At 34.6% G+C, this 25,935-nt stretch overlaps 1 protein-coding gene across 5 annotated transcripts; it reads right to left on the bottom strand.

Annotated features, from left to right (window-relative positions):
* Positions 1–755: 755 nt before the first annotated feature.
* On the bottom strand, positions 756–25,390 carry LOC132702644 (glutamate dehydrogenase, mitochondrial). Of its 5 annotated transcripts, none has more exons than XM_060671415.1 (9): positions 25,045–25,390; positions 22,596–22,884; positions 16,921–17,121; positions 9,060–9,451; positions 8,407–8,565; positions 6,477–6,681; positions 6,255–6,409; positions 2,046–2,187; positions 756–1,280 (listed from the first exon to the last, which is right to left on the bottom strand). In XM_060671415.1, exons 1-8 carry the CDS (start codon positions 25,177–25,179, stop codon positions 2,071–2,073), a joined length of 1,653 nt encoding a protein of 550 aa, XP_060527398.1. In that variant the 5' UTR covers positions 25,180–25,390; the 3' UTR covers positions 756–1,280; positions 2,046–2,070. The 5 variants fall into 5 exon arrangements, with proteins under 5 accessions (XP_060527398.1, XP_060527397.1, XP_060527396.1 ...); XM_060671414.1 differs by having other exon boundaries at positions 757–1,280; positions 2,042–2,187; XM_060671413.1 differs by lacking the exon at positions 2,046–2,187 and having other exon boundaries at positions 760–1,280.
* Between the last annotated feature and the right edge of the window lie 545 nt (positions 25,391–25,935).

Here is a 25,935-nt window from a genome sequence, read left to right as displayed (position 1 = left end):
ATAGGCCTCTAGTAGCTATATGGGACAAACACATGTTACTTTTTTTAAGGGTATACGGTCGTAAGTAACCGTTTCCAGTCTATTTTCGTGTTCACGAGTCTCTAGTTTTGTCAAAACATGGGCAGATAACTTTCAAAGCGCAAACAGGATTTTTAAGTATCACTTAGTGGTTCAAAATGTATTCGAAAGCGGCATTTTTTGAAATTTTTGATGTATTTTTGAGACCATCAACATAATACTGTGCTCTAATACAAGTGTTCTGTGGTGCCAAACTCAAAGCAAAAAACAAATCCGTTCGTAACGTATCCTCTCACCTCTTAAGAAGGTGAATTGTAGAGGACGTTTCATTTAAAATTTTAAAGATAGCAGCACTTCTTCCAACTACAAAGTTGTCGATAAAAGAATTACTTTCGGAATACGTGGGGGTATATAGTTTTTACATTTACTTTCATACTCAAAAGTGCTACATATCAAAGCTGTATTATCAAAGTAAATTTTTGTTGAGGTTTCAATAAGATTTATGGTCCGTAAATCTTACGGTTTTTTAAGTGATATAAATTTTATCAAAATGTAACTGTTTTAATTTGTCCACTACTTAAGAAGTATTTAAGTTATGTACGCGAACCTGGCAGCAAAGTATAACATGAAACCATATTTTATATCCTTCCCTCTTAGTAGTTGTTTGTTGTATAGGATGTTAAAAAATGCAATCAAATCTAAAATAACTTTAAGTGTTGTAGAAAAATATATTATGAAACACGTTGATAAACTTCTTAAGTCGTTAGTTTATTAAAGACCCGCTCCGCCAGTACAAAAATAAACTCGTGGCTAAAGTAGTAAAGTGGGTTTGTCAAGCTTGTGACATAATATACTATCTTCATGTTTATTCACCTTATTGCGGAATAATTATCTCGAGGAAAGTAAATAATATATAGAAATAAAGTTTTTTGAATTCACAATTCGTCTTGTTTTTAAAGAACCCAGCTTGAACCACTTGAGGAACCCACCCATTGTGCGAGATATAAGGTGCTTCTTAGATACATGATATTTTTATTGAGTGGTGCATAATGACATAATGGGTAATTATTAATTTATAGTACATATCATCAATATTGTGATTAACAGATTAAGTACAGACGAATAATCGTCACATCAAACTAGCACTAGAATGTCAGACCGGCTGTGGTCGTAGTGATGAAGATCTTTTCGACGGAGTTGATGTATGCCGCCGACCTAAGGTCCAAGCCCATGTTGTATTGCGAAGCGGTCTTCATTATAGCCTACAATGCGCGAAAACATACGATTACGTTTTTATATTGCTAAATATCTAGAAAAAAAAATAACATGAGACAAAAAATACAATGTTTTTTTCATTTCTTTTATTGGGAAACTCTGTATAAAGTTAATCGACAGTTAAAGTGATATGCCAAAACTCACATTAAAAAAGTAAATAGCTCAGACCATTTGTCCATTTGAATAAAAACCTGCGAAGCCAAAATGCTGGAAATTTTCGAGTTTCTTTTGTTATAATATTAAAACATTATTTTTTGCAGCAAAGTAGGATAAGAAAATATATTTCATAAGTACTTTAAATTTTAAAAAAATACCTTTTTGCTTCCTATTGGTTTCGCTTTCCTTGTATTTTTTGTACTTTTGTTTTAATTTTTTAAAATAACTCCAATTTGCTTATTTTTTACTCTCTCCGTGGGTGCGAGTATGAGTCGTATTTCTGCTAGACTTCGAACTTTACGTGTCTTGAATTATATATATATTGAACCCTAAATGAATTCAATGAATGTAAGTGAATAGAAGCTTCATACCCAACCCAGATATCGAAAATAACTACGTCTACAACACTTAAAACTTCAGCAGCAGAGCGTTAGAAAAACTATTATTTTCTACAGCGTTAACAAAAAAAAAATGGACAAATAATAAGTACCCAGGCCGCTCTCGACAGAGACCAAGCAGACATATATCAAACACAATTTCACTTTTATCGTGCCACAGGACGAAACACAATCAAAGCTGGACGAGGATATACCCACGATAAGCCGGATCTGAACTTCGCAATTAGAAAGTTAATCCAGCGGTTGTCGTGGTTGTGAAAATTTTAATAACCGAATTAATATACGCGGCAGATCTCAAATCTAAACCCATTCCGTACACCTGAGCTGTGTCCATGATGGCCTGCAAAAAGCAAAGAAGCACATTAAAAGCAATAACAATTAAAGCGGAAATAGAAATAGGTACTTACCAAAACATTGTTCATTAAATAAACATTAAAAAAACGATGAATAGTTGCAAGTTCAACCATAAATATTATATCCAGAAGGGGAACCGACAAATCCTTAATATTTACTGACCAGCGAAAAGCACGTGAAATTTTGACCAATTAGATGTGAAATTTTATTAGTGTGTTCTTGCTTATGGTTTTTGACTGATTCTGTGATCTGCTCCCAAAAAAATTAGCTGGAACCAGTTAAATAGAATTGTTATCGGTCTGCTTTAGGTTGTAAGGGTTAGTTGTAAACCTATAGCTTGTTCGAGCGTGTTTGTGTCGCATGGTGACTGACTTGTAATTTTATCTAAAATTGATTTATTTTTATGAAAACGCAATATCACTCTCTGAAATCCAGACGTTGTTGGCAACGCCGAGCCAAGCAAAGTTATTGCTATTGTCACAGAATATTGGAAGATTGTACCATTGTTTTTATATTTGACGTTTGGTGGTTATTTCTTTACTTTTTGTGACAAAAATACAAACTAACTGAAAAACTTATGTTTGCGGTCAGAACTGTGCGTTAAAGAATGTGCCTATACACGGATAATAAGTGTCTCAAGAAATTACGGCAAATGTGCAAGTATGAGGATCCAATATTTTTTCATTTAACAAACTGCATAGGGATCTGGGTATATTCTGTCATTTTAGTTGGATGCCGCGTTGTCTAAAAACGAAATTTTTCAAGTCTCGCGCATGCGCATATTTTCAAAATTTTTATCACCAAAAGCAAGACTTCACCAGTCATAAAAGTTTGTTTATATTAGCTGTAGAGTTCTTCGCATTTTATGAATTATTTTAAATTATGGCCGACGTAGCTTATTATTTCCTGGTGATTTTCTTTTTACAAAGGTTAGGTTTGACATATCGCGAAGTCTAATGAAACAATTCAAAAAATATTCCAAAAATCAAAATTAACGTTTATTTAAAAAGAAAATCGAATATAATAAAAATGTAGTAAGTCAAATTGAGTAGTCAGTGAGGTAAAAGAAGGAAATATGTACGTGAGTAAAGGTTAGACAAAGAGCCAAATAAAATTCCGTAGGTAAAAACGCGTTACAATTTAGTAACTTTGAGGAATGAATATTGGCTGCAAAATATATCGGCCGAAACGTCAATCGGTTAAAGTTCTCAGGCTCAGGCTCATCTTACACATGCATCTGGACTTGTATTACCAGAACTATGTAATGCACTATGTTAATATAACGAGTGGAAAAAATATACGCCTATACTTTTATAATTAATTATTTCAGCGATTCGACTACTAAATAATGTTAGCAGCAATTTTGCTCTTAGCAGTTTAGTAGGAATACGTATGTTCCAGAACCTCTGTCCAACGGAGCCACTGGCAGTAGTAGTCCACATTTCTGCGGTCTTTGTTTGGTCAAAGTGATGAATCTCTGATAACTCACCTATAAGTCACATAAGACTGTATGGTCAACTCTTTTTGTTGTAAAAACTACTCGTATCCTCTCCTCAATGTAAAATTCATTCTATCGCCAAAAATGTGAGGGAAAGAGCTTGTGCTTATGTCGGATGCCGTGTTTTAGGCATTTTTCTATTATTGCCTTTTCTTTGGATATAATGTCAATGACTTTAGACATGCATTATATTTTCCACGTGGAAATGGTTGCTGTTCTGACAATAAAGGGCAACAGTTTCGATTCTCAAAATGGCACTATTAAAAAATATAGTCCAACTTTCATTTCGTTATTGACTACAGATAAAGAAAATAAGAAAATATCACTGTATTATTTTTCTAATGACTTATGTTCACAGTCAAAATTACCTTGGAAAACTTTACAATGTTATATAGAGAAATTTAAACAGCTAAATATTTAGTTAGTTCATGGCTAAACATAACGCAAGTAACTAACAAAGCAAATGGATATTGTGATATTTGAAAACGACACAAAAACACCATGCCACTTTTAACCTATTTTCCAATCAGCGTAACGCGGAACAACTCGTTGACTTGATTGTTATACTTTTAACACTAAAAAAATGCACTTACCTATGCTTCAAGAGGGTTGCGGTCGAATTTTAAAATAATAAAATGCCAATTTAATACTCTTTAAATTTATTTCCGTCTGAACTATGTACAGTTTTCCACATAGACATATTTTTAGGAAAATACAAAAATGATTACCAATATTCTTGGAATGCTTTTGATGGACTGCTTATGTACAATGTTTCATATTTTTTTCAGCCTACATGTTTTTCTGGTATACAGTATTTAGGGAACGGCTACACATTTCTTTAAATATATTTCTTAGTTAATAGACAAGTATTAAGAATGTACCTACAACTCCTTTCAGCCCTATCCCGATTAAGATAACAATTCAAGTTTAATGAAAAAGGTTTGGCCTGAATATTTTAATTATGTTACGATTGATCAGTATATGATGTCAACAGCCAAGTAACTCCGAGATATGTAAGTAACGAAAATAGTCTTCCACAATTTCTATTTCATTTTGCTTAGGGGGCATATTATCATAGAAATCAAGATTTGCACAGCTGACATTTAAAATTAACCAATATAAAAAGTATTAAAATCGATAAAAAAATAAGGAGCTCAATTGTTACTTTCGATATGATTTTTCTTTAGATCGAATTGTTTATCACCTAAACTAAAAGGACCAAAAAAACTGCAACAGTTGTAAACTGGCAAGGATTCGGATATAATTTTATGTCATTTAAATTCAATTGGAGTCAAAGAGTCATTTAAATTTAAAAAAATCGCCATTTCTGGTTAGAACTAGTTCTGTTTGTCCGTGAGATTGAAATCGGTGCGAATCCCTGCCCTGAATGCAAAAACAGAGCACATAACCTCAAACTGAAAATAATACCTGATTAGTACTTATTACGTTGTTTACTGCTCGATTCAAATTCGTATGCAATTCAATGTAAAATAAAAATGGTACAAAGTGTAAAATTAGAAGTTTGTTTGGGGAAATTTTGTGGTAAAAGAAAGTGACTAAAAAGCAAATCCTGCCGTACTGGTGGTGTGGAAAATTTTGTGTACGGAATTAATGTAAGCTGCAATTCTAAGATCCAATCCTAGGCCATACACGTCGGCCGTATCCTGAATGGCCTGAAACGAAAATTTGGTCGGTGGTGCTTGAAAATTAAGGCCGTCCGCCACTTCGTAAATCCGATTGCAATAAACCATGCCGCGATTGAGTTTATATCAGGTGCAAAATGATCAAGGTCATTTGATCGTTTCGAAAATAGGTTAAAACGATTAAATCAAGCCGCTGTTAGTGAAACCGCAGATTTATATGGGCCGCAAATTTGCAAAATCTTCGGAATATTTAACTCTGGCCTCAGAAAATTATTTTAATCTCTTGGCACTGCATTAGGGTAAAAATTTAAAACTTTACTGACGACTAAATTTCAAGAAGAATAAGTAATAATTCTCTCTTAGTGAATGAAAAGTCATTGTCATAATATGAATGAATTTTTTTCTATTACTACGCCTCAGTGTGCCTGTGCTTTCTCCACTCAGTTTTCCCTTATCAGCTCTTTAATGTTAAAAAAGAAAGGAAACGGGATGATGACCAGTTCAATATAATTTTTTAAGGAAATACCCGCCCTTGATAGAATTTCGATGGCTATTGCTCAAGAGGAGAACTCGATTTTAATAACTACAAAACTGCTATGGACCATATGAATTTTGAAAATACTTGAATTAAAATAGATTTTTTTTTTTACTTGTATAGTTACAATTAGAAGAAGACGCATTACGATACATCATGAAATTCGGTTGGTTATAGCGTTGCCGCCATTCAATCATAACTGTGTATACCGGTGCTTATAGAATTTTTTTTAAGCGTCCATATAAGTTTGCGGCCAGACACTCACGAAACTCAAACAAAATCGACAACAACAAAAACGACCATGCGGCAAACTACTCGAGCGTAGTGAATATCGCATCGAAACAATTAATTTTTCCGAACTATCGCAATTGACTCACCTTGGCCGACCTTTCCATCGTGAAATTGAGGCCCGAGTGTACTATGTCTTTTTCGGAGGCGCCGGCGATCCTCTTTTGGAAAATTTGAGAAGGCGTGATCGGGATCGAGCCGTAATCCTTTCCGAACTTGCGCTCCAACGACTCCTGCACAGATTCTGGAACCACCAAGTCCAATGTTAAAGGTTCTGCGCGACTTCAGAGATCAACTCCCGGGGTACTTACGGAATAGATGATAATTCGAGTCCTTCTCGTATTTGAACGTCAGTCTGCCGTATGACACGTGGTTGATGTTTTTCAACCATTCGAAATAGGACACGGTCACACCGCCTGCGTTCACATACAAATCCGGAATGACTAGGATGTTTTTCTTGATCAATATTTGGTCGGCGGCGGGAGTGATTGGGCCGTTGGCCGCCTCAGCGATCAACTGCAACAACGATCGGAACAATATCATTAACGAGCAGATCTATCTTCAATATCCCATTCTACTGTCATTTCTAGTAATTCCATAATTTTCTATTTGAGGTTAATTATTAAAAGATAAATAATCTAGCAAAAAGAATGTTCACAATATTGTTCCGCTTAAACGCTTAAACGTCCTGTGCTAACCAGTGTGTGTATACGTTATTTGAGGACATCATTTGTGGCTGTAATTTATGGAGAACAATTTTCTTTCTAGATCATCAATGGAGGACTATAAAATAACGCAAGAAATGAAGAGACATGCAGTAATCGTTGCTATATGTGTGAAAAGCACCGATTTAGAACTCTCCAATTTTCTCAACTGCGCCTGATCATTTGAGCCTAAGGTTCGTCGTAAATTGGAAGCATCACCTGGCGATTTAGAAACTGTTGCAAAACGTAAAACACATGAGGAATGTTCGGACACTACTAGAAACACACAATTTGTCCAACAAGGGCAAGATATCGTTCACGAAATCCCTTCAAAGTCCTTGAGGGCCATTGCGTGGGACCTTAATGTCTCTGATGGTCTAATCCGTCGAGTTGTCCATGAAGACCACCATTATGCGCAGAGGACACTTGATGTCGGCACAAAATCGGAATCGGAAACAAGATACAAGATTGGATGACCGAAAATTTGTATGATCACATCACCCCAAACTTATGGTCATCTAGCTCCCCAGTTCTTAATCACCTTGATTATTACGTATGGGGCGCAGTTGAGCGAAAGACCAATAAACATTTCCACAACACTATTTCATCGGTGAAGGATGCTATAACAACCACAACGATCAACATGAACAAAGAGCATTGGTTTTGGGTATGTCATCGTTTCCAGTCTCGGATTGAGTTCCTTATTGGAGATTTTATTCAATGATTATATAGTCTAAGAGTCAATTAATGTTATGTAAAATTATCATGGAGTTATAATAAATTTTGCAATAAATATGAATAAATAAATTTTAATATTAATTTGTCCGCAAATATCGTACGCACCCTGTAGACTATTTCAGAAGAGTGTAGAGAAATAAAATTAGAAATTCCGGTGTCTTGCAATAAAATTATTTTTGATTAATATTTTAAATCCAGTTTAGCTTTATTGTCATTTTTGACCACTTCGTCATTATTCCTTTATGACTGATGAACTACCAAAAAAATTGAGTTTGAAGATAATGTGATAAAGAAAATGGTATGGTTGTGGAACATATGGGAGAAAAAGCAAAGTGTATGCCCAAATCGCCATATGATTGCGGACTAAATCGGCTCAGCATTGACGAAGTGACACCAGAGAAGTAGTATAGCAAGAAATTACTGCCATGTCTTTACTATTTTAGCCTTTGACATGATAAATAATGAAACTTTCATTAAGAAAACAATGTGTAAATTTGATGTTACATACTTATTTATATATAAGATGTGAAAAAAAGTGTTTCTTTTTATTGGAAGCCCTGTATATTATTGCATAGAAAGAAAGGTCCTTTTAAGTTGATTTCAACAATATATCACATGTTATAGTTATTCTTTGATTTAAGGCCAGAATTAGTCAAAAATAAATCGTCACATGCATCATCATGGGATCACGTGACACACCTTGAATATTATTATTGTTAAAAACGGCCAAGTTTAAAAAAATAATAATTAAAAATAATAATAATAAAAATAAACCGTGTGTGTATATACAAAAACTTGCCTTGGCTTTAATTTGGTGAGCGTTGCCCTTGTGGATAACTTTTTCAGTGGCGGCTGGGACGAGGATGTCCACTTCGTGAAACAGCAAGTCCCCTTCGTATTTTTCGGCGCCGGGGAACCCGTTGATAGTCCCGTTGTTTACCCTCCATTCTTCGAGTTCCTGCAAGAACGTACAAAAAAAAATACTATTACAAAAAACCTGTGTTGAATAAAAAGATCCACCAAATCATGCACGCACTATTCGGAAAGCTCAATTCATACCGCACTTTCTCAAGAGTGCAGGAATTTTCTAGAGGATGGTACCTAGAGTGGTTGAAAAAAAATGCCTGCAAAAACGCAGAAATTGTGGATTAAGGATCTTTGATGTAGGGATTCAATTTTGAGAACTTGGTTCAACTTCATTGGTATCAAGAAATTAGTATAATATTTTTTTAAAGTGCTAAGTGATAAATACTGATTCATTCATGTGACAACTGATAATATTAATATAACTAGATCTGAGAGCTTTTGTATTGGGTATCCAAAAAGTATCCAGGAACAGTTCCGAAAGTAGCAAATATCAAAATGTCGGTTGGCTTGTGTATTAAATGTTGGCCACATGAAAGCAAACGTCTAGATCACCAGGCGCCAAAGGCTTCTACAGTTTCGACTTACCTTGGGGTCGATACCGTTGGGGTTGTAAATGGAACCGTCATACTCGATAATGCCGATGCATTTCGCGCCTGCCCTGTCGAGGTATCGCATGGTGTGCAAGCCCACGTTACCAAAACCCTGAACGATGAACGTCTTGTTTTTCCAACCGGGCTGCAACCCGCACATTTTCATGTAGGACTCTTCGTTGATGAAGTTCTCGATGCCGTGGAAGACTCCGCGACCCGTGGCCGAAACCCTACCGTGGATGCCGCCCTGGTTGATGGGTTTGCCGGTGACGCATGCGTGACTGTTGATGTCTTGGTACCCGATGGTTTTCGAATATGTGTCGGCTAACCAGGACATTTCCCGTTCGCCGGTGCCCATGTCGGGCGCTGGCACGTCAATACTCGGCCCTGTCGGAGCGTAAATCTTTTTATGTAACAAATATGGTATGTTTTTTCTAAAATTTGAAACAAGTATAGTCGTATGGTCCAACTATACCGTTTCGTTTTTCAACTTTTAGGAGAACTTGTAAAAGTTCTAGTCACAAATGTTATTGAAATGACATAGTACGATTTAATATGCGCATCTCAGGGTCGAGGGGTGATGACGTTGAAGCTCAGCGGAGTTCTATCTACACAATCAAGTACTCCAAATTTCTTTTACAGTCCAATTATTCCTAGTTTCCCCCATTGCCCTCGGGTTATCGTTGTATCCATATATACCGGATGTTACAAATTCGACTCTCACCACTGGAATCTCGGGAACGGTAAGAAATACAGGGTGGCTTCAATTAGGACAAAGTTGCGCATCGGTGAATTCAATAGTAATTTTGAAATTGAAGTTATTTTTATTTTAAAACTTAGCCAAAACCTGTAGTTACATTCTCATTGGAACTTTTTAGGCTTCATCTTATGGCCAGGTCAAAAATCCCTTACGACGTTTCATTTTTTTCAAACCATAATAAACTTTATTTTTTCTTATGATCGCCATATTGGATTTTGGTAGTATTGAGAGCAGTATTGAGTATTATTACCTTTTTATTTGATCTTGGACAAGTTGTATTTACATTCGAAAAATTATGCTAATAATTTTCAAATCAAGTCAAGACATAGGAAATGTATTTGAACATCTATCCTGAAAGACGACAACCTCATCGAACTTTGTTTAAATTATTGGATAGACATCTCGCTGAGTTTGCTTCCTTTGAAAAACTAAGACCAAAATATGGAGACAGAATGGGGAATGAGTAAACTAAAGAAAATTTAGTTAATGAGGTTAGATTAACGTGAAAATATTTTATTCCTTTCATTAAAAGTAGCCCAAAAATATGAACCCCAAGTTTTCTCTGAGAAGTACCTACTCTCATACGAGTGCTTGTGAGACACTTAAAAAACGTGGTTTCAAATGCTAAAAAAATTCGTATCTTCCAAAAATTAAATCAAGGTGATCCCAGGCGATTACAAATTTGTAAATGGCTACAAAGGAGACCCGATTTTCCAGCTTTTCTAGAAAATGTGATTTGGAAAGATGAAAGCGCTTTTACAAATTGGAGCATTAACAACCCTAGGCAATTTCGAGAAATTCTAGTGCAAGTTCGATTTAGTCTTAATGTCTGGGCAGGTATTTGTTAAAACAACATTTTAAGCCCTAATTTGTTAACGGCACTCTGAATTAGTTTTGGTCAATTGAAGATCAATTGACCACTTCTTAATTGACCGGTCAATTTATCGACAATTGGCCATTGTTTTAAATAACAATTGTGGAGTGTTATCTATCATTACTTAATTATGCGTTTATGATGTCTATTTTCCCTATAACACATTTCAGCAAGATAGCGCCCGCCCCACAATCCAATTCAATTATCCGATTATTTTTCGTCAAGGTTTGGTGAAAGATGGATCTGGAAAAATGTTATTCTTACCTCATTAAGTAAATTTTCTTTAGTTTCCTCATTCCCCATTCTATCTCCATATTTTGGTCTTAGTTTTTCAAAGGAAGCAAACCTAGCCAGATATCTATCCAATAATTTAAACAAAGCTCGTTGAGGTTGTCGTCTTTCAGGATACATGTTCAAATATATTTCAGATGTCTTGACACCGTTTTTATAATTTTTGTAATAAAGTTTTACCATATTTCATTTTTCTTCATTGGTAAAAGTCCATTTTAACGACACCGACAGATTTTGAAAAAGCATAGCTTACTAAGATATAAAAGTTGTTTAATACTTTGAATTTGAATATGGCAACCGTAAGAAAAAATAAAGTTGATGGTTTTAGCAAAACGAAACCTTGTAAGGGACCTGCCCATAAGATGAAGGATAAAAAGGTCCAATGAAAATGTATTTACAAATTTTTGCTAAGTTTTAAAATAAAGACGAAAACGGGAAGTTTCACATTTCAAAACATATTTCCGGGGGTTACAAAAATAACTTCAATTTCAAAACCGAAAATTAGTTTTTAATTTATTAATTTATCTATTGTATCTATTTTCATTTTACGAAGTGAAGGATTTTTTTTTTCTATTAGTGACCTATTAGTGCTGCAGAGTATATTTTGAACAGTTTTCTTCCGCCGAAGGAAAATAATTGCGCAACAAGGAACTGATCTATTTATTAAACGTAAACTAAACAATCTACATTGCCGACAAAGCAATAGCATCGAACAACTCTATGCATTGAGTACAACTGGTTAGATGTATTGAGACACAAATCACACTTGAAGTAGTTTCTCTGGTCTCTTCCCAATTTCTTTCAAAAACCTCATCGAGTAAATTTCTCCACTAAATTGTTTCGTTAGTTTTCCAATGTTCAGAATCAAATGTTTTCCTCGTTCGCTGAATCAGCTGAAGATTCAGCATTTTCATCTTTGTTTTTAATTTTATGCCTTTCTTTACGCTTGCGTTGCCAAACTATTTCGTTTTTTATTTTCGTCTTGAAATTTACAGTTTTCTTTATCTGTTCTTTATTCACGTTAGATAAAGTTAATGTACGATTATATCAAATATACTAAATCAAAAAAGTTACAATTTGGTGCGTCCGTTATCACCGGTTATCTTCAATTACCTCCGGTCAAATCCCTCACAAATGCTCGTTGCTCTCCTGTATTTTTGGTGGGATAGAGTGAAGGCGAGAGGATTCAATAATTAAATGTCAAATCTTACTACAATTTTTTTAATAAGCTTAATTTATAAAGACGAAAAAACAAACGAATTCACCGTTCTTATTACTTCGTCTATACTAAAAAGGGCTCCTGATTTTATTTGTGCCACCCGAATATTGGTACTTTCATAAATTCGTTGAATAATTATATATCAGCATCAGTATCGAACTGCGTAAGGACTTACTGCAATACGCATTATACAACATTTTGGAGATTCTTGTTTTTTTTCAAGGTTATATGGTTATTATTTGTCCGCATCACTTAGATAGATTTAAACTGATCATAAATAATCACTGTTGCGATTGAAATCAATTAAGACAAAAATCGAACTCGTGACTAAAATATGATATACTATTTTTTTTAGAAATCTCGAATAAGTTATTTACGTCGCCAGATAACGCCTCGAGAATATTACTGAAAATAAACGCTTACTGCAAATAGTGTTAAATGCAGATGCAGTCGCGAGACATTGTTTTGCGATTAAACTGTATTAACTGGGGCCACGGCTGAACACAATTTAGTTGTGCTAGCCACGTGAATCGTGTCGTTGGATATACATGTAATATGTAATGTTTTCTTTATAAACTGACACGCTAGAAGGCATTAATTTTCTGGAAATCAGGTTAACGTAAACCATTAATTCTGAAAGGCTTTTAGATTTTTTTAAAGGATTTTTTTGCGTGTATTGGTGATAATCCGTTCGTTGTTTGACCCTGGAGTAGGATCATTCGCCTGACGTTTCGCCAAAATATCACTTGACATCTTCAGAGGCCGCGGGGTCTGTGTTCGAAGGGTTTTCGGAGCGCGAGCATTGAAGATGCCAATAACATTTTGTCATTGTTGAAACTTTCAAACAGTAAACCCAAGCGATTTTGTAATTGCTTGCAGAAAATTCTAGCGATTTAATCACCTGAGCGGGACTACCTGTCAACGAAGCCCTTAAATAATGAAAACGCTGTACATCGTTGATTCCGTCCTTTTTGTGAACGAGTGACTCGAAAATATCACGAAATTCTAACCAATTTTGCAGCAAACCATCGAAAGTTGGAAAATTTTACGACAGGACAGACATTTTGTAAAGGATTAACAACATTTTGTCTTGCGGAAGATTCCTCTGATTCGGTACTTAAAAGAAATTGATTCATTAAGAATTTTTTTTGCGATTGACACCTGCGAATCCTAAAAAAAAGTTGTTGCGCTCTGTATATTAAATGATTGGAGCTTATTGTTCAGCAATATCCGCTAACACAATTTTTCGGTAAAATAAATCGTATAATAATTTATATATATATATATATATATATATATATATATATATATATATATATATATACATATACATACATATATATATATATATATATATATATATATATATATATATATATATATATATATATATATATATATATATATATACATATATATATATAGATATATATACATATATATATATATATATATATATATATATATATATATATATATATATATATATATATATATATATATATGATGACACTATATTCCGGGATATCATCCGTTCGCTCGTTGAACTCCGACTGGAATCCTGCAAATCTTGCATCCGACTGGAATCCTGCAGACGTTTCGCCAAAATCTCACTTGGCATCTTCAATGCTCGCGCTCCGAAAACACTTCGAACACTCGTTCACACAGTGTTCGAAGTGTTTTCGGAGCGCGAGCATTGAAGATGCCAAGTGAGATTTTGGCGAAACATCTGCAGGATTCCAGTCGGATGCAAGATTTGCAGGATTCCAGTCGGATGCAGGATTCCAGTCGGAGTTCAACGAGCGAACGGATGATATCCCGGAATATAGTGTCATCACATTTTTCCATCCGTGAATCAATACGTGAGAATATATATATATATATATATATATATATATATATATATATATATATATATATATATATATATATATATATATATATATATATATATATATATATATACTTTTGCAAAAACATCCATCCAAAAACTGAAATGTTGGTTGCGGCTTACCAACATGAGAAAATTATGCACAACTTGCAAAACGTAAAAAAACTTACTTTAAACGGAATTTCGTTCATTCTTGTTCTAAAAATGCAATTAGGTAAAAAAATTACGACCTGTCCAAAGTAGAAAGTTGGTAAAAACGAATATTTTGGCTCTTAATTCCAACCAAACAATCTTTATTAATTAATAGAAGCTATTGGCAAACTTATATGTAAATCAAGAAAACCAAAATTGTTTCATTTAGCAAGCCGCGATCAACGGAGAAAGGTTAGAATCTTTTAAAAAAGCAAAATATCGGCGCTCTGTTTCTTAATCCGAGAGAGTTATTTGTCTTAGGCGTATGTATGATCGTCGAATTAGAATTATAGTTCCTCTCGGCAGTTGTCGCCAAAGTTCGTTCTTTAAGATGAGTAGTGTATCTGAATTTATTACTGATGAATACAATAATACACTCGTTTTACTAAAAAAAAAAACAAGTGTCGAAAACTTTGAAGGAAATGAATGTTCTTTACAAAAAAATGCAACACAATCTCTTTTAATTATCTCTTTACATTATCTACTGGCGGCTACAATATTTGAGAGCATTACACAACTTATTAAAATTAATTAATTATGTCAAAATTTATATATTATTATTACTAAAAATTTTTTAAAATATTGTAAATAAATAATTTCAAATAGCAATTTATTACTGATGAATACAATAATACACTCGTTTTACTAAAAAAAAAAAAACAAGTGTCGAAAACTTTGAAGGAAATGAATGTTCTTTACAAAAAAATGCAACACAATCTCTTTTAATTATCTCTTTACATTATCTACTGGCGGCTACAATATTTGAGAGCATCACACAACTTATTAAAATTAATTAATTATGTCAAAATTTATATATTATTATTACTAAAAAATTTTTAAAATATTGTAAATAAATAATTTCAAATAGCAAAACAATTTTTGAATCGAAAATCGAAAAAAACAACAAGATTTCATTCTTCAAATTCAATTGTCAATAACTCTTTAAAAAATAACTTTATAAAAAATATTAAGAGACTCTTTGTATATTGAGTTATTTGTTAGCTACGAAAAAGAAACGAAACGAAACGAAAAAGTTAAATCAGGAAAACTTTATACTGTTTAAGGCTTGATTTCTTGGAAACGGCTGGTCTGATCAAAATTTTGAATTAGAGATAAATATTTTTGACTGCTTCTACGTAACAATGAGATCGAGACGAAAAAATCTTCCTTCTTCCTGTCTCTGACTTTATTGATATATTTTTCGTAAAACAGAATCGTCGATTTTTGACACTCTATAAACGCAGCACTGGGACCGAACATTTTTTGACAAACTAGTTCGCATGGTCTTTTTCGACATAACTGAATTTATCGATAATCTGATAAATTTGCCCAAATCGTAATAAATAAATACAACAAAAGAATTATTCAGCGGCGTTAACAGACATATTGTCCATTTGCTTGCAGTATATTTATGGAAGTGCAAATTTGTGGTTTCCCACGGTGGGATTAAATTTGACTTCCTTATTAAAACGGCGAAAAAACATTTTAAATTTCGCTTTATCACTGTTGAGTTACTTATATAAATATTTTTTGTGCTAAACGAGGATAAACTAGTCGAATTGGTTGTCCGATTAGTAGAGGATTGATTGATTAAACCTATTTCTAGTAATTTATAAAAAGAGCTAGACCTAGTAAAATGATTTGAGGATTAAGGAATCGGCCCGACTAGCTCTTGGCAACACCGCATTTGATTTATAATACACCATCTGTTGCTACACGATTGATAAATGGTATATTAATTTTAGTTTTAATTTGTTTTATCCTACGCCCAAGAGACTACTTTTGGTGGGATATCAAACAGTCATTTTAGACGTTTTTTATCATAGCTTTCTTTCGAAAAAAAAACACAGCTTCAGCTACAGGCACAAAAAAAGTTTTTTAACCCCTTAATTGTTAATAAACAAAACCTACTTTTAAATCTGACACCAGGTGGCAATTACAAAGTGGCCCTCATTTAGGTATCTTCTGTTACTAAAGAAATAAAAAGAACTAATGACCCACATCTGAAGACATTGTGCTGTGAATAAATCATGTGCTCCTATCTCTTCAACTTTAACTAATACACGTTTTAACTTTGAACTGGGAGTGGGTTGCATTGCAAATAAATTTCATTATCACTAATCTCCATGGTAGGAATCAGACACCCGTTAGTCCACTTTTGGGACAACCTATACAGAAATGATTCTCAATATCCTTCTATATCTTTGGAGTAATAGTTAAAGCTGAATATTAGAAGACATGATTTAATCACATCACAATAGGCGACACCATAATGAACCCACACTATACTACTACCAGCATAGAAATTGCAAGAAATAAAATCATCCAAACGAATTTGTATTTGAGACAACTTAGCAGCATTCACTTTTTGAAAACATAGGTTTTAAAACCACTTGTTTCTGTGTTTGTAAGGTAAGGTAATTTTTTCGAAAATGTTTTATAATGAAAACTACAGTATCAAACATATTGAAAATAAAACCATTTATTTATTTATCTTCAGTTTTTCTTTTTGGTTTGTTTCTGGTGGTTACCACTTTTTAGTAACTTTGATAAGTGGCTTGTCTGATTTGCTTTGAATGTAATGCATGTGGTTTAATTAGGGAAAATCTTTGAGTTTTCATTGTCTCACCAATAAATCCCTTCTTAACCAATTCCAGTGTGAACCGTCTGGTGATCTTCTCGAGCTCGTGTTCGGAATACTTCTTGGGGTCGATTTTTACGCCGGCTTTGCCGCCGCCGAAGGGCACATCGACACATGCGCACTTGAACGTCATCAAGGCCGCCAAGGCCTTGACCTCGTCCTTGTTAACCTCCGGCGAGAAACGCATTCCTGAAACAAAAATGGCCATAGTGAAATAATGAAAAAAATATTCCCGACCATTTACCAATAAACATTTTTGTCCTCAAAATCTACTGAGATATCGTCCAGAGACATCCTTATTATTATATTATTATATAATTTACGGCGTATTAAGGTTTACTATAATAACAATCTGTACAGCATAGAACAATGCCGTCCATCATCAATCAACCTGAAAAAGTTGGTAGAATTTCTTTTAAAAGTCCTTTTATTATTATTAGTTTTATAAACGCCACATTTTCATCATTGTGCGATACGCTTCAGGGGACTGGGAGCCTGAGGCGGTGTTATAACGAAAATCTTAAGGGTCCCATGGGCCCTTTTGGTGCCTGGAAATTTTAATGTCCTAAACGGATTTTTACGTGGCTCATTGCCTTTCCCATTACAATGGGTTTTTCTTTGTATTAAAAATGTTACTGTCCTACGTAGCTAATAATTTGGAGCACACCTCAATTTATTGAGCAAAATTTTTCTTCTATGAGTTTCTTTTACAGATACTCTCCTGCGAATCTAAGCTGGCTATCCATTATCAAACTCAATTTTCGCTTGCTATCGGTAAGGAATTATTTAAATGGATTTTAATAAAGCTGATAAATTTGTTATCGGCATGTGCAATACCTTCAGGATGAAACTAAAGGTGAAGTTAAGGAGCATAAGCATAATACAATACAATTTGAAAAGCAAGTAATGATTTTTGGTTCAGAGGTTTTATCGTTTATCCAATTTTGCTGTCATTGGATACGTAAAAATTAAATTAAAACAACAACGGTTAACAAAAAAATGTTCCAAATACTTTCCTCAGTTTGCATATATACCTTATCTATCAGTTATCTTTATTGCTTAGGAGACCACCCAGCAAGACTCGTTGAAACAAGTGTCTGGCCTTGTAATCTAAAGTATTGCGATATTGTTTCAACCACATGATGACATGTAGCAATTGATCAGTGTGATATAACGGAAAAAATATGATTTAAGTCATTTAGATTATGATTAATGAAGCAGAATCGAATTTAATCCACTCGGTTCCACAACTACGTCTTGACTAAACTTATCATAAACCCAAAAAAAAAATCGCATAATAGGACCCTAATTATATCTCCTCACCCTAACTTGCCCTCTCTGTCTTTTATTGCATGAGACGCCGATACATTTTACAATAGGCAAAAGAACAAAGGGGTCTTGTCGGATATGACGTAATACTATAAATATTCTAACACTTGGCTATCCTGACTATTTGTCTGTCCTCAGACCTGATGGTAAAATTTACACGTAACTTCTTACAATCTTACAAAACTACAATAATTTGACCATTCTAGCTTGGTTTATAGTCTTAATCATTACGTAATAAAAAAAACATAATCAATAGTAAGTATTAGAGTATCTTAAACATAAGCGCTATTCTCTTGTAAACAAAAAAATAGTTTAGTTATAGGCAACGTTTGCCAAAACACAAATCACTAGCGACGTTCGCTTATAGGCAACGTTTGCCAAAATACAAAATACAAGCGACTTTCGCTTCTGGGCAACGTTTGCCAAAACACAAAACAAAAGCGACGTTCACTTATAGCCAACGGTTGCCAAAAAAAAAATACAAGCGACCTTCGCTTATTGGCAACGTTTGCCAAAATACAAAATAGAAGGGACTTTCGCTTATAGGCAACGTTTGCCAAAACACAAAACACAAGCGACGTTCGCTTATAGACAATGTTTGCCATAACATAAGCGACGTACGCTTATAGGCAACGCTTGCCAAAACACAAAACACAAGCGACGTTCGCTTATAGGCAACGTTTGCCAAAGCACAAAACACAAGCGACGTTCGCTTATAGGCAACGTTAGCCAAAATACAAAACACAAGCGACGTTCGCTTATAGGCAACGTTTGCCAAAATACAAAACACAAGCGAGGTTCGCATAAAATTCTGCTAGGTACTCCAAATATATACATTAGGTCGGGTAAAACCCTAATAACGTATTTACTTTTTTGATTATGTACTAGTTCGATTACAGTGATTCTTTTTTTTTTCTTCCTTTTGCTTGTCATAACCGGCCCAACATAATCTACATGTAATGTATGAAAAAGAATCGGATGTTTTTCAATAGGGTTCAATTTACATTCTCGTTTGGAAAACGACTGTTTGTAATACAAACAACTTAGACATGCGTTAACATATTTCTTTACGAATTTCCTCATTTTTGCGAATCAATAGTTTTCACGAATTCTTTGTAACACTTTTTCTACACCAAAATGTCCAGAATCATCGTGACACAAACGACAAATTTGCATACGTGATGCTCGTGGAACAACCCATGCTTTGGCTCCATTTCCTAATTTTCTCTATAATTTGTTATTCTTTAACTCATACTGCTCAAAGTATAACTTTGTATCGCTATTTTTATTTTATCGGCTAAAATATTTCGGATTTTACAAATCTGTTCATCTTGCATCTGTGCGGCGGTAATCCAGTCAGCTTCTGTCAAGTCTATTTGAAAAACTTCAACTTTAAAATTATTGTTCGATTTGGGGTTCCTGCTAAGAGCGTCAACATACGTCATCTTTTTGCAGGTCCTGTTCTTCTTAACTGACCTCACTCCTTCTGCACTGATTTCTCTCCCAAGAAATACGCACTTACTGATTTTTAAAGTAAGGTTATGTGCAAGTTGGATTAACACCTTTTTTAAACGTTCTAGTCCCTCCGCGACCGTCAATGAAGGAATTATAATGTCATCTATATACGGAAAGGCAGATTCATCTTTTAACGGTCCCAGAACCTTGTTTATTAATGATTCAAAAACTGAAGGAGCATTTGCTAACCCAAAAGGCATCCTTAAAAATTCGTAATGGGCATCGGGGGTTACAAATGCATTCTTTTCAATGGAATTTGCAGCCATACGAACGTGACAAAAACCCGATGCTAAATTTAAACTGGTAAAATACTTAAATCCTCCTAACACTTCTCTCACGAAAATACGAATTTCGGTAGGCATGTTACCCACGTAATTTAGATACGGTATTTAGATACGCGAAAGTGCATTGGCATTCTCATGTTGCGCGGCTCTAACAGTTCGCGATATATTATCATCTTTAATACCACCGATTACTGCGTAATCAAATAAACATCAGGTATGTTTATATTAAGTGCCCTTAATTTAGACATTTTTTTAAAACAATAATCCCCTAGGTTTTGTCCCGGGCTAGTCTCATAATTAGCGGCGTCCTTTAATAACTTCGAAAATGGAACAGACTTACGGAAATACAGGCTCATTGATGTTTTAATTTCAATCCAGCTTGAGTCATACTCCACGTTCTCGTCATACCACTGACGAGCGTTACCTCGTAATCGTCCGTAAATTATCCGAAGAATAGCATCATCGTCCAACTGAGCGTTCTGCCAAACTATCTACTTTACTCAACCAATTTTCTAATAACACGTCATCCTAACTCGGGGTTAAATTTCGGCACTAAAAGTTCGTCTACCGCGCGAAAGACCGGTTTGGGCCTTTTTAAATCGTTTAATTCTTTTCTCAAACGCTATAACTCGAATTCGAACTGTCACTACCACTTCCCGAAAACGAGGATGAACATTCTCTCCGTTTTTTACGCTTTTCGCTTGTATCTGTTCTCGATTTAAATTTTCCCATGACGTACAATAATTTTAACTTGTCCGAAAAAAAAACGATTGATTTTGATAATGTCCCACCGCCGCTTTGTAAGGATAATCAAGTAAAACAACATAATGAAGCATAATTGAATTTAATCCTCTCGGTTCGACAACTACGTCTTGACTAAACTTATCGTAAACCCAAAAAAACATCGCATAATAGGACTTTAATTATATCTCCTCACCCCAACTTCCCCTCTCTGTCTTTTATTGCCTGAGACGCCGATATATTTTACAATCGGCAGAAGAACAAAGCGGTGCCTCTTTGACACAAAAGCATCAAATTTTAATAGTCAGCAAAATAAAAATCTTTTTTATTGAACATCCTGTAATTTATTTAATTATCAAAAAGTGCTTGAAATACGCTTTCCAAAAATTAAACAGGCTTTGCACGAGTAACCGTAATACAGAAACCAAATGTGTAATGATTTTCAATAGCAAAAAAAAAATCCTTGTACAACAATAAACTTGACCTTTGATTTTCAGGCGTGTGGTAGTTGTAAAATGGCGATTTCTCGACAATGCTATGATCCGCGTGACATAAAATCGAAAATAAAGATAAAGTTTTATTTGCGGATGTGTGTGGAATATTACTAGGTACTGGCATTAAAAGTTAGAAACTACTGACGGCTTCTAGATCATATAAATAATCCTATAAATTTTATGTTAATTATTTAACGAGCAAATATATGTTTTAAACCATACCGAAAGTTGCATTTTCCCATCTCATATTAGGCCAGGGAATCGTAGCTTATATGAAAATGACTTCAGAGTGTAGCAAAACATTATTACCGGCACTTTTTATTATTTTCGAGACTGTAACGTAAACTGCTACTACTTGCAAAGAGGTAATAAAAAAACAAATTCCTTTCACTTATTTATAGAAATGATGAACAAAGCTTTGATAGGAATAGGGACACTGAACTATGATATTGGAAAGCTCTACATAAAGGTGCCACCTGTTTATCTTCTGTGCTCATAGCATCTCGAAAATTTGTGTAAATTTTCTATATATACGCTTTCTAACTAACCAAAATATTTTATTGATGTCCTGAAAAACTGTTTTTTATAAGTCTTTAGCTAAGGACTGAAACTACCCTTTCTTTCGCTGTTAGCAAAAAATTATTAACAACAGGGATACGGACAAAGGCAGCACTTTTTTTTCTAATCCTTGTAGAATTTTCATTTTTCGGCTAGAAAAGACTGCGAATTAAACATTTCAACTAAGTAAGGGCTATTATGAATGAACACTGTTAAAAACTGAAATAAAATAATCGAACATAACCTCCAAATACTATATGTTGGTTGACCTGCTAGATGACAATTTGAGACGTCAAATAAATTAACAAAACTCGTTCCTACTGTAAATCCGGCTAGAGCTTTATGAAGAAATTAATGAATTAATTGTCGATGTAAAACTAGTTGTGGTGTTAATACAAAACATGACCGTTCACAGTTCCTCAACTACTCAGCTGGATGTAGCAACATTTCTTCAAAATATGGCAAGGTCCCATAAAAGTTTCACAGAAAAAGACGTGTAAATTATGTGGAGAACTTTGTTTAGAAGAAAAAATTCGCACAATTCAGGTTAGTGGGTGGAATTTATAGGCATTTATGGTGGTATGTCAATTTTACTGTGTTTAGAGAGATTAAGAAACAGAACTAGTTACTAAAATTATTTGCAACTTAATCTTCTTTATTGTTTTTTGCTATGACTGATCGCGTCATTTCTTCTACCGTAGGTAATCACTTTTATTTCTTCACACCTAAATTACTAACGTACCTCCCTTGCAAGGTAGTCTGTGGGTACTGTGCTGAGCCCGGTACCCCTTAATGACTTCGTATTCGCCGTTGTCCCTTTTTATCGGGAACGCCACTTCGATGATGTGATCGCAGTGTTCCATGTGGGTTAAAATACCCCTGACTTTAGCTTTTCTTTGCTCTAAAGTCAGTTTGGAGCCTTTGACCTTCGCCAAGTCGTCGACGAGTTTGTCCTCGACCAGGACGCACGCTTTGTGGAAAAAGTACTCAACCATGTCGAAGAATTTTGGGTTTGGGTTGTCGGGCATGTCCTGAAATTCGAAAAGCGTTTTGCTTTGAAATATGCGAGGTGTAACAAGGAAGTGTGTCAAAAAAAAACAAAAGCGGGAAGAAAGGGATAATCTCTTCAATAGACATCCAAAATCGCCGCTTGAAAAGTCTTTTAACTTTGGTGCCTTGTATATTGAAAACAAAGCGCTCAATTGGAACGTGACAAAGAAAATCCTATTTTTTCTTTGAAACATTGCGAAGGTGGTTTTTATTTTTATTTTTTAATAGTTCCCGACCTCCAGCCCTCTCAGTTTCAATAACTTCTGTTAGGGGACCAAGGTATGTGCGCCAAATTTTAAGCTTTAATTTTTGGACACTTATTGTGTTTCATAGCGATGTTCGAAAAACAGACGAAGATCGCGAAAAAAAGATGGACGCCGGGATTTAATCAGGCTAATATGTCTCGTAGGCTATTTAAAAGGAGCTAAATTTTAATACTTGAGCTCAATCTGTTTGGAAGTTATTCGCATTTTTATGGAGCATCAACAGAGAACGGAGAAACAAACAAAAAAGGTATTTTTTTTCGACGATGATTTGATCTGTGTCAATGACGGTCCCATATTACTTCGAAAGTTCTGATATTATCAGCACAGGCAGAGTGCAATATATACGTATCAACACGTACCGTAATGTTTTTGTGCAGCCTATTAAACGAGAGCCTAATAATAATTATTATAGCAACAGTTATTAACATTTTTATTATAGTTAATCTGTGTAGCTAATTCTGTTTCATTCAGCTGTCCTCAAAATTTCTCCAGTGTATTTATTACAGTACGACTTATATTGACGCCGGAAAAATATTTTACGGCATAACATTTGCTGTTATTACACTTTTAATGCAAGTCTCAGAAAATGTCGATTCGAGGACATTTAATATGCACATGCGCGAGTTATGTCAAGACTCGCTCTCAACCAGTAAAATTTGTCATTTCAAATCTTGTTTTGACTATTACTTTGCGGCATTCATTCACCAATCAACGTGGCAGCCGACAGTTTGACAGATTTAAAACTAACCAAATATGGTAAGGTAACCTGGGAAAATGGGACAAATCAGAGGTGGCGCTGACGACACCACTTTGCAATTGAATCAGTGATGGCAGCACCGTGAATCCCCTTGACTTAACCTCGTTTTTGAGCTCTTGGGTGCGCTCATTTTGTGTTTGTGATTTTAAGTACTTAACATTTTCTCCCTTATCAGTGAAAATGGTTTTATTTTTTATATCTGATTAAGGCACGGGAAAAAATATTAATGAAATTTTGGTTAAAAGCAAAGTTAAACAAAACGTGCAGTGTAAGCCTAATGCCAAAATTGGATCAGCAGGGAGTATCGTTTTTCAACTTACGGGTAGAAAAAATTATACCCAAATGTTACGAAGTCTTTTTTTAAAGGAAATACGTCGTTTGTGTTTCTCATTTCATTGCATTCATTTTATATCGAGAAAGCAGCTCTCTGTCTGCTTATCCCTGGTGAGTTTTAACATGAGTTTAATGAGAAGGTTAGTGTTATATTGCTAAAGAGATTGAATTATATAAGTTTATATTTGGCATCATAATATCATTAGGTTCTACAACTAATGTACTAATACTAGTGTCCAAATTTTTATTTTTCATTTCAGTATTCTTTATATATTTATATAATAGCTATACGTCCACAAAATACTCAAAAATGTAAAACGGATTGATGTGGTTATAAGAAGATTTAATTTGAAATATTATCATAACATTAAAATATCTCTATCGTACCGGAAGAGACAGCTAACGTTTATTTTTTAGATATCATCAAAAGCTTTTAACTAATACTAATACCTATTTAAATTACGAGCCTTAAGCAATATTTTTAGTTCATATGTGTGCTAATGAAGTTGAATAATTATAATATGCGGTTTATATGATGAGGCAATTTTGTCTGGTTCTTGCCGAAGTGATGTAATTATATATCCAGTCGTGTATATAGGTATAATTATGTTACATCTAGATCAGCAAAATCGAAAGACGCAAGGTATTATTCCTATGAATTTTATCGACCGCCTTAACCAATTTTCGATTCAAAAAATGCCGTTAAAATAATTTTACACTATCCTATGAGGTTACTTATTTAATTGCAATGATTGCTTTTTCCCAGGATTTCGTATTTAAATTACCTTAAGACGATCAGGTATGACATGGTCGGCATAATTTCTAGTCTGGGTAGAATTGACCGTGGCCGGTAGAACCTTGATGATGGTCGCGATTTCGCCCTTGAACGGTGCCGCTTTTAACAATTTTAAATTAAACATTTCGGTCGAAATACTACTACGAACCACACACGTGTAAGACCGCGATTACGTAATCGCCTGTCCACCGCGCTGTTTGCCACGACCGACCCAGAAAAATAAAAAGGAAAAACAACGAAACTAAAAATATAACACCTCAGCCCAGCTGACACCGACCTGGCGAATATTTGGGTCGTCAGACTGAACGACGATGTATTCGCGATTGCGACGAAGGTTTCCCGATTACAACGGCCAATTTTCGCGCGCATCCGCGCCTGGCATTGCCGCATCCTGCCAGAAATCGTAAAAAACAGGAATAGAAACCTTTTCTGTTTTTTAATATTAGACCTTAAAAGCCGTCAAAGAAATCCGCAAATTACATTACGTAACGTGGTTGTCGATCTTATTGTTGTCCAGAAAACACTAGGTAATATTCTCGAGTTTGTTTTCAAAGTCTTGAGTAAATAACATTTTTTCGATTAGATGCATTCTCATGGGTTCGAATTAACAGCTTTGCAATAATAAATTATGTAGGTACAGTGCCGAATAAACTTTGGCTTGTGCGTCTGATGATTCGATTGAATTGATTAATTTTTATAATAACGCAATATCAGTCTCTGAAATCCGGATAGTCTTAACAACTGACAACGCCGAACTGAGATTGCTATTGTCACAGAGCACTAGCCGTGTGTGCCCTTGTCGTTTTTATGTTCGGTGTTTGGTAGTTATCTCTATTTCTTTACGTGTTTTTTATGACAAAAACCCACCCACTGAAAAGCT

The sequence above is a fragment of the Cylas formicarius genome, unplaced genomic scaffold, assembly GCF_029955315.1.
Source record: "Cylas formicarius isolate icCylForm1 unplaced genomic scaffold, icCylForm1.1 PGA_scaffold_5__7_contigs__length_24384050, whole genome shotgun sequence".
Taxonomy (NCBI): Eukaryota; Metazoa; Arthropoda; class Insecta; order Coleoptera; family Brentidae; genus Cylas; species Cylas formicarius.
Note: the sequence above shows the minus strand (reverse complement) of the source record. Positions and strands in the feature narration are given on the sequence as shown.